This window comes from Caenorhabditis briggsae (genome assembly GCF_000004555.2).
Source record: "Caenorhabditis briggsae complete genome, chrIV, whole genome shotgun sequence".
In the NCBI taxonomy this organism is placed as follows: Eukaryota; Metazoa; Nematoda; class Chromadorea; order Rhabditida; family Rhabditidae; genus Caenorhabditis; species Caenorhabditis briggsae.
Window position 1 is genome coordinate 16,472,326 of NC_013487.2, and position 13,198 is coordinate 16,485,523.

The window sequence follows — 13,198 nt, forward strand, 5'->3', positions numbered from 1 at the left end:
CTTGAGATATAAGGATCCATTTTTTCCTCCTACGAACACCTCATTCTTATCCGTCACCGTAGACAGCTTGCAAATGTTGTTCGGTGGCCGAGTGGTGTGTGCGCTTGTCTAGGAATCTGCTTTTGCGGGTTCGAACCCTCTTCGTTTTAAACTTTTGTTTCTGTATAATTTTATCATTTAAAGGTGGGGGGGGGGGGGAATGAAAAAAATAATGTTCTCGAAATTCCGTTCAAAGATGCCCCTCGAGGAGTTGAACTTGTGAGGGCGATGATTGAGGGTGCGGCGCCGCTACCGACTGAGCCACGCGGGCAAAGAGAAAGCGCACGCCCGATTGCATACATAAAGGCGAAGACGACAGCTGTACGCAGAGTGACATTAAGCGTTGTACACCGTCACGGTAGAATGCATACTCTAGATACAAAAAAACTACGAAAAATCTCCTGTCCCCCACCTTTAAAGGGGGAATCCGACCAAAATTTTTTTTGTATTAAAATGTTTCAAAAGTTATCTATTTTTCGATATTATTGCAAAAAAATTCGAAAGAAATCCGAAATCCCCGAAAAACGCCGTTGAAAGTGAAAAAAAATTCAAAAAAGGTGCCGCCGAGGGACGAGGATTTGAATTCCCGCGCAATGAGAAACCTAGTCCACGGCGCCTGATAGCATTGTTTTCAAGTGGCCGACAGTGTTTTTAACGTTTTTTACCTGTCGGAGATAAAAGCGAAAAAAATCCGGAAAAATTATCCGGTAAGAAAGTCGCGCCGCACGCGTGGCCTAGGTTTCTCACTGAAAATCCTCGTCCCTCGGCGACACCTTTTTTTGAATTTTTTCCTTTTCAACGGCGTTTTTCGGGGATTTCGGATTAAAAAAAAAATTTTCGCAATAATATTAGGAAAATAGAAAACTTTTAACACATTTTAATGCAATAAAAAATTTGACCGGAGTCCCCCTTTAATAATTTTTTTTCATTTTTTTAATCACTCTTTTTTGGATTCCTGTACCCGTTGGAAACCACCCTAACATTTTTAAATATTTTTTTCGAATTTTCATAACCTAGAAAACAAGTAGGTCATGACCTAGAAAATAATTAGGTCATGACCTATAAAACAAGATGCTGTAGATGAGGGGATTGACTCATGGGAAGGACATTACCTGTATCTTGGTCTAGACCCCTGGTTCATCTTCCTAGAAGCATAGGGAACAGCGTGGAATGTCCCTCCCTTGAGTCAATCACCTCATCTATCCCTTCCTCTCACCCTCTGTCTCCTTAGAACTTCCATCGATGAGTTATAGATACGTTACTAGGAAGAAGATTTTCCTAGAAAAATGAAGGCATGATAGAAATACAGTAACCGAGAAATTGGTTGTTTTTTAACCTTCTTAAACTCTAGCTAGAATTCATGCAAATTCACTGAAATTTTGAGAATATACTATTAAAAACAAGAGCTCCATTTTTGTAGTTTACAACTTTTTTCTAGCTACCCTAGTTTTCGAGATATGCGCCTTTAAAGAGAAGTTACTCTGAAAAATGTGGTATTTCGGTTTTAATGCGCATATCACAAAAATTAGAAAAGCTAAAAAAAAGTTGTCAACTACAAAAATGAAGCTCTGCTTTTTATTAGTATATATATTGAAATTTTCAGACGATTCTGAAAAGTTTGAATCTGTTTTTAGCTAGCTAAAGCTTCAGAACATTTGACTTTTTTACAAGTCTCATTTTTTAGCTTTTATCAAACACTGTTTTTTGGAATTTGGATTTTTCGACTTTTTTAAAAATTCTTTTCTTATGTGTATTTGTTTTTTCCACAATTTATATCCGTTTAGTCTTCTTTTAGAGCCATATAGGGCTCCGTAGCATAGGGCTCCAACGGCTGAGACCCCGCAAATTCCGGGGAAAGAAAAAACCGGGGAAAAGAATCGGGGAAAAGTGGGCGGAGCCTAAAATGCAACCCTGGAACGGTTTTGCCGCACGGTTTTTCTGCACATTTGGACACGGTCATGAGGGGGCGGAGCCTAAATTGCAACCCTGGCACGGTTTTGTCGCACGGTTTTTCTCGACTCCGCCCACTTTCCCCGGTTTTTTTCCCCGATTTTTTTCCCCCGAACTTGCGGGGTCTCCCAACGGCTTTTTTGCTTTGTGCAAACGCGCCCCATCGCCACGCACTAGAGAGTGAGAGAGTGCCAGACATCGCAGACAGTTTTTAAAATGAAATTTATTCGAAAAAAAAACCTAGATTTTCAGCAATTTCCTCTATTTTTTCAAAGAAAAATTCGTTTAAAAAAATGAAGTTTATGTTTTAATCTATTTTTCAATATCAATTCTCTGAAAATTCAGGTAGTTTCGGGTCAAAATTCGAATTTTTCCAGGGTGATGTATGGATACCTTCGAGAAACCGATGATTCTACAGCAATCAACTATTCGGCATACGGCAAATTTTTGCCAGGAGAAAGTGTGTGAAAAAATACGCATTTTTAAAAACTGAAAATTGCTGAAAAATGCTTGAAAATTGTCTAAAATTCAATTTCAAAGCTTAAAGATTACCAAGAAATTGTTTAGAAGCGAAATTTCGGAATTTTTTAACATCTAAAATCTCAATTTTCAGCCGTTTTCTACCTAAAACTGGCCTAAAAATCGCAAAAAAAGTTTTTTTTCCGAATTTTCCAAAAATTTCCAGACACCGGATTCCAATTGCTCACAATCGGCGCAAAGTTTCTCCGGATTTTTCGAGTGAATCCGTATGTGCTCAAAGAGCCCGGAGAGGATAATGAGGAGTGGCAACAGAAGACAAAACTCGAGTGCATGTTCTCATGTAGGCTGTTGAATAAATGCCAATCGGTTGCAGTCGCCAGAGTTCCACGTAAGTGCTGAAAATGGCTGAAAATGTTGGGAAATGACCTAAAAATAGAGAGAAATCGGGTTAAAATGACCTAGGAGCGGAAATATAACAAAAAATGGTTTTTTAAGCTCAAAATTGGCTGAAAATCTGTTGAAAATAGTGAAAATAACTCAAAAAAAATCGAAAAAATCGAGTTAAAATGACCTAAGAGCGGAAAATCGCGAAAAAAATGGCGAAATTTTGAAAAAAAAAATTTACTGAAGCTTACGGAATTTTTACTGAGGCTTAGGAATTTTTACTGAGGCTTAGGGGAGTTTTACTGAGACTTAGGGAATTTTTACTGAGGCTTAGGGGATTTTTACTGAGGCTTAGGATGTTTTACTGAGGCTTATGGATTTTTCACTGAGGCTTAGGGAATTTTTACTGAGGTTTTGGAATTTTTAAATTTTTTCCTGATAGTGAGACTTGGGATTTTTACTGAGGCTTAGGGGATTTTTACTGAGGCTTAGGATTTTTTACTGAGTCTTAGGAAATTTTAAATGAGACTTAAGGAATTTTTACTGAGGCTTAGGATTTTATTGATTTTTTCGGCTCGAATTTTTTGGATTTTTCTCAATTTGTCTTAAAGTTTCAGGCTTAAAAATTGATTTAAAGTGTGAAATGAAACTTTACTGAGGCTTATAAATTGCTAAGCCTCAGTAAAAAAATCAAAAAGACGTAACTAAGCTTAAATTCAACCTAGAATGCTCATTTGTCCACCGATTTTTCTCGATTTTTTTGCAGAATATCAACGATGAAGATTCGTTTTTCTAAAATATCCAAATTTTTCAGAACTTCCCGACCAGGATTCCATTCTGATGACATTCGACGACGCGAAGCTCTCAATAGTGGCTGTGAATGAGAAAGAGAGAAATATGCAGACAATATCCCTGCATGCCTTTGAGAATGAGTATCTTCGTGATGGATTCACCACATACTTCAATCCACCGATCGTTCGAACCGATCCAGCGAATCGTTGTGCCGCTTCTCTCGTCTACGGGAAGCATATAGCGATTCTTCCGTTTCATGAGAATTCGAAACGAATTTTGAGTTATATTATTCCGTTGAAACAAATCGATCCTCGCCTCGATAATGTTGCGGATATGGTCTTTTTGGAGGGATACTATGAGCCGACCATTCTGTTTTTGTATGAACCACTGCAAACGACACCTGGAAGGTTTGTTTAAGCCATTTTCTGCAATTTTAGACTAATTTAGGGTAGTTAAGGCCGTTTTTTGGTCTATTTCTGATGATTTTGAGCCAAATTCAGACAATTTTAAAGGCGAAAACTCCGAAAAATCGCTTTGAAGTCTATTTCTAGAAACTTCTGGAAGGTTCTGAATATGCTTTTGAATTCCCGCCAAAACTGATAACTCTCAAAATTTGCGTTTTTCGAGCTAAAAACACAGGGAATTTCGAAATTTGAAGTAAAAACCGGAAAAATTCATTAAAATGAGCTCTTGAACGCTAAAAACTTATTTTTCTTCGATTTTTGGCAAAAATTTTAACCTTTTCAGGATTTTCAGCTATTTTTGAAGAATCTTTTTCGATTTTTCCGAATTTTTCGCTCGAAATTTGATGGAACGGTGTTCGTTAGGATTACTGTAGATTACTATAGAAAACTTTGTAGTTTGTAGTCATTTTTGCACTTTGACGTGATTGTGTTTGCGAAAATAGAAACTACAAGATTATCTACAGTAACCTACAGTAATCCTCATGAACATCATCCCGTCCAATTTCAGTCAAAAAATTGGGAAAAATCGAAAAAGAATCTTCAAAAATAGCTGAAAACCCGAAAAAAAACCTAAAAAGCTAGCGAAAAATCGAAGAAAAATCAGTTTTCAGCGTTCAAAAGCTCATTTTTAATGAATTTTTACGGTTTTTAACCCCCAAATTTTGAAATTTCCGTGTTTTTAGCTCGAAAAAGACATAAAATCTGTCTTCCAAGCCCCTGGATTACGGTAGTTACAATTCTGTGCAAATAAATCCGCTAATTTTGGGAGTTTTCCGTTTTGGCGGGAATTCAAGAAGAGATTCCAGAACCATCCAGAAGTTTCCAGAAATGGACTTTGAAGCGATTTTTCGAGGTTTTGCGCCTTTAAAATTGTCCAAATTTGACTCGAAATTATTAGAAATTGACCAAAAAACGGCCTAAGTTAGTCAAAATTAGCCTAAAATTGCAGAAACTGGCTTAATTCTATCCCAAAATTAACCTGGAAAATCAAAAATATGAATTTTCCAGAGCCTGCGTCCGTTACGACACAATGTGCATAATGGGTGTCTCCGTGAACATTGTGGATCGTCAATTCGCAGTTGTCTGGCAGACAGCCAACCTCCCCATGGACTGTAATTCCCTTCTCTCGATTCCCAAACCTCTCGGCGGTGCCGTTGTATTTGGATCCAACACAATTGTCTATCTGAATCAAGCAGTTCCTCCATGTGGCATCGTTCTGAATTCTTGTTACGATGGATTCACGAAATTCCCCCTGAAAGATATGAAACATCTGAAAATGACGCTAGATTGCTCAACTTCTGTGTACATGGAAGATGGTAGAATCGCTGTCGGAAGTCGGGAAGGTGATCTCTACCTCCTTCGCCTCGTCACGTCTTCTGGTGGTGCTACAGTGAAGTCGTTGGAGTTCAGTAAAGTCTGTGATACCTCAATCGCCTTCACCCTCACTGTCTGTGCACCTGGCCACTTGTTCGTAGGCTCCCGACTAGGAGATTCTCAATTGTTGGAGTATACACTTCTGAAGGTCACCAAGGAATCTGCGAAGAAGCAACGGTTGGAGCAACAGAATCCATCGGAGATAGAGCTGGATGAAGATGATATTGAGTTGTATGGAGGAGCGATTGAGATGCAGCAGAATGATGATGATGAGCAAATCTCGGAATCTCTTCAATTCCGAGAACTCGACAGACTTTTAAACGTTGGACCAGTCAAATCAATGTGCTTCGGAAGACCGAACTATATGAGCAATGACCTAATCGATGCGAAAAGAAAGGATCCAGTATTCGATCTAGTTACTGCTAGTGGTCATGGGAAGAATGGAGCCCTGTGTGTGCATCAGAGATCAATGAGACCTGAAATCATCACGAGTTCTTTGCTGGAAGGCGCCGAACAGTTGTGGGCAGTTGGACGGAAGGAAAATGAGTCGCATAAGTATCTAATCGTGTCACGGGTCAGATCCACGTTGATTCTGGAGCTAGGTGAAGAGTTGGTGGAGTTGGAGGAGCAATTGTTTGTGACAAATGAGCCAACGGTTGCTGCGGGAGAGTTGTTACAAGGAGCGTTGGCTGTGCAGGTTTGTTATAGATTCGATTTCAGTAATTTTGGTCGAAAAATCAAGTTTCTAGCTTCATTTTGAAGAAAATTAGTGAATTTTAGTTTTACTGAGGCTTAGAAAACGTTTTACTCCAAAAAATTTCTAATCTTGGTATCAAACGAAGTCTCTCGAAGCTTCTGAATAATTCTGCTAACTTTTCTGATCATTTTGGTAGACAAATCACGTTTCTAGGGCAATTTTGAAGCGAGTTATGGTCAAATCAAGTTTTACTGAAGCCTAGGAGTTTTTACTGAGGCTTAGGAAATTTTTTCTGAGGCTTAGAGAATTTTTACTGAGGCTTAGGAATCTTTACTGAGGCTTAGGATTATTTTACTGAGGCTCAAGGAATTTTTACCGAGGCTTAGGAAATTTTGACTGAAGCTTAGGATTTTAATGATTTATTTGGCTCGAAATTTGTGAGGCTTAGAAAAAAGTTTACTGAGGCTTAGGAGTTTTTACTGAGGCTTAGAAAAAAGTTTACTGAAGCTTAGGATTTTTCACTGAGCCTTAGGATATTTACTGAGGCTTAGGAAATTTTTACTGAGGCCTTCGATTTTTTACTGAAGCTTAGGAATTTTTACTGAGGCTAACTCTCTTCACTTTCAGGTCACATCCACATGCATCGCTCTCGTCACCGATGGCCAACAAATGCAAGAAGTCCACATCGATTCCAATTTCCCAGTAGTCCAAGCCTCCATAGTGGATCCCTACGTGGCAGTACTCACCCAAAACGGGCGGCCTCTTCTCTACGAGCTGGCCATGGAGCCATATGTACATCTTCGCGAAGTCAATGTGAATGAAACTTCGTTTGCCACGTTCTCCGAGCAAATTTCCACCCAGCTGACGTCGGTTTCTATCTATTCTGATGCTTCACAGATTATGAAGAAGAATACGGTAGATGGGAGAGACGAGAAACCTGAAAATGCGGCTGAAAATGGACACCACGTGGCAGTGCCAAAAATCAAGAAGGAGATTCCAGATGACGATGCGATGTTGTACGGCGAAGATGACGATTTTTTGTATGGAGATGCCGAAGAGGATGAGCCGATGGTAGCAGCGGAAAGTGTGTGGATTAAGGATGAGCAATCAGTGTATAAATATCTAATTTTTGAGACAAAATTGAATTTCAAAATCAAATTTGAAGTTTAAGCTGAGCAATCGGTTCTGAATTTCAGGTGGAGAATCTTCGACACGCCTTCAGAATACCCGGAAACGGAAGCGATTGGGACACGATGCGATCATGTCGAGTAGAGGAGGAGAACAGTCGGATGCTATTGATCCAACAAGGACATATTGTAATTATCTAGTTAATTAATTATTTAATTTCTTTAATTTTCAGCCAGCATCACTCATTGGCTAGTCGTTGCTCATGACAACGGACGAATTACGATTCATTCGCTGCCAGATTTGGAGCTGGTTTATCAAATTGGACGATTCTCGAATGTTCCGGAGCTTCTAGTCGATATGACTGTGGAGGAGGAGGAAAAGGAGAAGAAGGCTAAGCAGACGGCAGCACAGGAGAAGGAGAAGGAAACGGAGAAGAAGAAGGATGATGCGAAGAATGAGGAGGATCAAGTGAATTCAGAAATGAAGAAGTTGTGTGAGAAGGTTGTCGAGGCCCAGATTGTTGGTGAGAATTCAAAAATTCATGTTAAGCTAAATTTTCTGCTCAATTTGGTGGCAAGATCATCTTTCTAGCGTAATTTTGAGTCAAGTTATGGTCATTTCAAGTGTTAATGAGGCTTAGGAATCCTAAGCCTCAGTAAAACTTAAATTCTTCATATCTCGGCTCAAAATCAACTTAAAAAACCCGTTTAACAACCAAAATGATAAGGAGAACGAGAAGAATCTTTTAGAGCGAGAATCAAGAGCAGTTCTGAACCTCGTGGTTTAAAATTGGGGCCTAAAATACTCACCTTGAGATTCTCCACTAAATTTCCGTTATTTTTAAACAAAAATCGAATTTCTAGGTCTATTTTGAAGGAAGATATAGGCATTTTAGTTTTTTACTGAGGCTTAGAAATTTTTACTGAGGCTTAGGAATCTTTTACTGAGGCTTAGCAAATTTTACTGAGGCTTAGGATGTTTTACTGAGGCTTAGGAGTTTTTACTCAGGCTAAGGAAATTTGTACTGAGGCTTAGGAAATTTTACTGAGGCTAAAAAAATTCATTTTTTAGTTCTTGAGAATTCTCCGAAATTCTCTTCTAGACTAGAATAATGACGTTGATTTCAAATTAACTAGAAACTTAAGCAGAATCTTACAGTATTCTGAAAACCTCAGGATCCCCATTTTTCTAAAAAAGTGATTTTTCTCCAGGAATGGGAATCAACCAAGCGCACCCAGTGCTCATAGCGATTATCGATGAAGAAGTAGTGTTGTACGAGATGTTTGCCAGCTACAACCCTCAACCTGGCCATCTCGGCGTCGCATTTCGAAAACTTCCACATCTCATCGGTCTCCGAACGTCTCCATATGTGAATATCGATGGGAAACGCGCCCCGTTTGAAATGGAAATGGAACATGGAAAGAGATATACGTTGATTCATCCATTCGAACGAATTTCTTCTATTAATAATGGAGTTATGATTGGTGGAGCCGTTCCGACACTCCTTGTATATGGTGCCTGGGGAGGAATGCAGACCCATCAGATGACAATCGATGGATCCATCAAAGCCTTCACCCCGTTTAACAATGAAAACGTGCTCCATGGATTTGTATATATGACACAACAGAAATCAGAGCTACGAATCGCGAGAATGCATCCGGATTTCGACTACGATATGCCGTATCCTGTCAAAAAGATTGAAGTGGGAAAAACGGTTCATAACGTGAGGTATCTGATGAATTCGGATATCTATGCTGTGGTCTCGTCGGTTCCAAAGCCTAGCAACAAGATTTGGGTGGTTATGAACGATGATAAACAGGAGGAGATTCATGAGAAGGATGAGAATTTTGTGTTGCCAGCACCACCGAAGTATACGTTGAATGTGAGTTTTTACAGAATCCTAGAAGATTCAGCAAACATTCCAAATCGTTTTGGTAGTTGAATCACTTTTCTAGATTCATTTTAAGCCAAGTTATGCCAAATTCAAGTTTCAAATTCGAAAAATCTCATAAATCCGCTTTAAAAGGCGAAATTTAGAATTTCGTCGTAAAATCTAATACATCGCTTCTGTGTTTGCACAGAATTCAACCTACAGTAACCCAGGGGCTTGAAATTCGATTTTAGGGTTAAATTTTGACATTTTTCCCCAAATTTCTGATATTTTTAGCTGTAAATTGCATTTTAGCGTGAAAAATGGCCCTAACATCGACATTCTCGTTCTAGGATTACTGTAACTTGAATTCCTGTGGAAACATCTAACCACTGCATTTTTTTTTTCGCTGAAAATTCAAATTTTGTCGTCAATTTTGATACATCAACGTGGTGTTTGCACAGAATTGTAACTACCGTAATCCAGGAGCTTGAAATTCGGTTTTAGGTGATTTTTACGCTAAAAACATGGAAAATTTCATTGAAAATGAGCTTTTTAACGCTAAAAATGTATTTTTCTTCGATACTTTGCAGATATTTTAGACCTTTTTAGGGTTTTCAGCTATTTTTGAAGATTCTTTCTCGATTTTTCCCAATTTTTTGTCGGAAGTTTGACTTTTCAGGATGATGTACGCGAAGATTACTGTAGATTACTGTAAAGAATCTTGTAGTTTGTAGTCTCATTTTGCAAAAAAAAAAAAGAAACTACAAACTACAAGATTTTCTACAGTAACCTACAGTCATCTTCTGGAACATCATCCCATCAAACTTCAAACAAAAAATTGGGAAAAATAAAAATAGAATCTTCAAAAATAGCTGAAAACCCTAAAATGGTCTAAAAATTTCTCAAAAAATCGAATAGAAAAATATATTTTTGATGTATTTTTCCGGTTTTTCCCTTAAATTCCGAAAATTTCCACGTTTTTAACGCGAAAAGCACATAAAATCGATTTTCCAAGAATAGGTTCCTCTATGTTTTCCGATCAGTTTGGTGGTAAAACCAGTTTTCTTGCATAATTTTAGACCAAGTTATGGTCAATTCAAATTTTACTGAGGCTTAGGAATCCTAAGCCTCAGTGAAATTTGAAGCTCCCGTAACTCGCTTCAAAATCAACCTAGAAGTCTGATGTTACGACCAAAACGACTGGAAAAAAGCTGATAAACACATTTTCAGACTATCTAGCAAGGTTCTTCTAGATTTTCTGACCAGTTTTGTGGGTAAATCAACTTCCTAGCGTCATTTTACACCAAGTTATGGTCAAATCAAGTTTTACTGAGGCTTAGATATCCTAAGCCTCAGTAAAAAAAATTTTCAACAAAAAATCATATTTCCAGCTCTTCTCCTCGCAAGACTGGGCAGCCGTCCCCAATACCGAATTCGAATTTGAGGATATGGAAGCGGTGACAGCAATGGAAGACGTCCCACTGAAATCTGAATCGCGTTACGGTGGCCTAGACACTTATTTGGCACTAGCTACAGTTAATAATTATGGAGAGGAGGTGTTGGTTAGAGGACGAATCATTCTTTGCGAAGTGATTGAAGTCGTTCCGGAGCCAGGTCAACCAACGTCGAATCGAAAGATCAAAGTGCTGTATGATAAGGAGCAGAAGGGTCCGGTGACTGGATTGTGTGCGATTAACGGTCTTTTGTTGTCCGGAATGGGACAGAAGGTGTTCATTTGGCAGTTTAAGGATAATGATTTGATGGGAATCTCGTTTTTGGACATGCACTATTATGTCTATCAGCTACACTCTATCAGAACGATTGCTTTGGCTTTGGATGCGAGAGAAAGTATGTCGCTGATTCGATTCCAAGAGGAGAATAAGGCAATGTCGATTGCGTCGAGGGATGATAGAAAATGTGCACAGGCACCCATGGCATCAGAATTCTTAGTTGATGGAATGCACATTGGATTCTTGTTGAGTGATGAGCATGGCAATATCACACTGTTCAGTTACTCCCCAGAAGCGCCTGAGTCGAATGGAGGAGAACGGTTGACAGTGAAGGCGGCGATTAATATCGGAACCAATATTAACGCGTTTTTGAGGGTTAAAGGTAAGAGCATTTGCTAGACTTCTGGGTCACTTTTGAGCCAGTTTCAGCTCTGAAACTTTGTACTCATTCTCCATATTTGGTTGTGGGCGGGGTTTTTGAGTGAATTGCAGTCATTTTGGTCCAAAATTCAGGTTTCTAGCTCAAATTTGAAAGAAGTTATGATGCTTTTTAGTTTTACTGAGGCTTAGGCATTTTTACTGAGGCTTAGGAACTTTTACTGAGGCTTAGGATTTGTTATCCTAAGTTTTTTTTCTCTAAAAGATTCTCCCCGTTCTCCTTATCATTTTGGTTGTTGAACGGGCTTTTTAGGTTGAGTTTGAGCCGAGATATTAATAGTTTAAGTTTTACTGAGGATTAAGATTTATAAGCCTCAGTAAAAGATTCCTAAGCCTCAGTAAAAAAATCCTAAGCCTCAGTACAATTCCTAAGCCTCATCAAAAATTTCTTACGCCTCAGTAAAACTTCTTAGCCTTAGTAAAACTTTTCCTAAGCCTCAGTAAAACTTCCTAAGTCTCAGTAAAACTTTCCTAAGCCTCAGTCAAAATTCCTAAGCCTCAGTAAATAATCCCAAGCCTCAGTAAAAATTCCTAAACCTCAGTAAGAAATCCTAAGCCTCAGCAAAATTTTCTAAGCCTCAGTAAAATATTCCTAAGCCTCAGTAAAAATCCTAAGCCTCAGTAAAACATTCCTAAGCCACAGTAAAATTTTCTAAGCCTCAGTAAAAATTCCTAAGCCTCAGTAAAATTTAAAACTCCCGTAACTCGCTTTAAAATTGACCTAGAAACTTGATTTTTGCTGTAAAATGACTATAATCAATTGTATTATTCCAGGCCACACCTCCCTGCTAGACAGCTCCTCGCCAGAAGAGCGTGAGAATATCGAGCAACGAATGAATACGATATTTGGCTCCCTAGACGGCTCATTCGGCTACATTCGTCCTCTAACCGAGAAATCCTATCGACGTCTTCATTTCCTCCAAACGTTCATCGGAAGTGTCACTCCTCAAATCGCCGGACTACACATTAAAGGCGCACGCTCGTCAAAACCATCCCAGCCGATTGTCAACGGGCGGAACGCGCGGAATCTGATTGACGGAGACGTCGTTGAGCAATATTTGCATTTGTCGGTGTACGATAAGACGGATTTGGCGAGACGGTTGGGTGTGGGAAGATACCATATTCTTGATGATCTGATGCAATTGAGACGAATGGCATACTATTATTAGAATACCGGTGTTCTTTTATTTATTTTGTTCTTTTTCTATGTTTTTCTGATTGTTTCGCAACCTTTTGGTTGTGAAAATGTGCATTTTTAATGAGCTATGGATATCTTGAGACTAAAAAATTGGTTTATAATAATGAAGGACCTTAGATTTGGTTCAAAAATCAGAAAATTCGATCAAAAATCGATTTTTCCTGAATTTTTGTTTTAATCTCGAATTATTAGGCCATTCCAGTCACTTTTTTGTTGCGAAACGGCCCCCCCCCCCCCACCTGATCCCATTTCCCATGTTCTCCATCCCTGTTCGAATTTTCTTATACACATTCTTCTCTTTTATCGGATAGTTCAATGAATTTTGTCAATTTTCATATATAATTATATGTATTTTTAATATAATTATTGTTATTTTGCCATGCTGAAAACTAATTTTCAGCGCATTTCCTATTTTATTGATGTTCTAGTCGTTTTTCTGATCAGTTTAGTGGTTAAACGGGCCTTTTGGGTTGATTCTAAGCCACATGTGACAGTTTTAAGTTTTGTTTGGCTTAGAAATCCTTAGCCTCAGTAAAAAAAATTTTTCGATTTTATTTTGACAACATTCTTCTCCCTTTTTTTATCATTTTGGTAGGACAAGGATAATACTAGCATCATTTTAAACCGAGTTATAACAAATTCAAGTTTTAC

The 13,198-nt window shown here is 38.5% G+C and overlaps 1 protein-coding gene across 1 annotated transcript; it reads left to right on the plus strand.

Annotated features, from left to right (window-relative positions):
• Window positions 1-2,370: 2,370 nt before the first annotated feature.
• Window positions 2,371-12,518, plus strand: Cbr-cpsf-1 (the record flags this gene model as incomplete). Its single annotated transcript, XM_002645069.1, has 10 exons — window positions 2,371-2,449; window positions 2,675-2,857; window positions 3,668-4,052; window positions 5,118-6,180; window positions 6,808-7,264; window positions 7,377-7,496; window positions 7,541-7,831; window positions 8,520-9,190; window positions 10,573-11,293; window positions 12,124-12,518. 10 exons carry the CDS (start codon window positions 2,371-2,373, stop codon window positions 12,516-12,518), a joined length of 4,365 nt encoding a protein of 1,454 aa, XP_002645115.1.
• Between the last annotated feature and the right edge of the window lie 680 nt (window positions 12,519-13,198).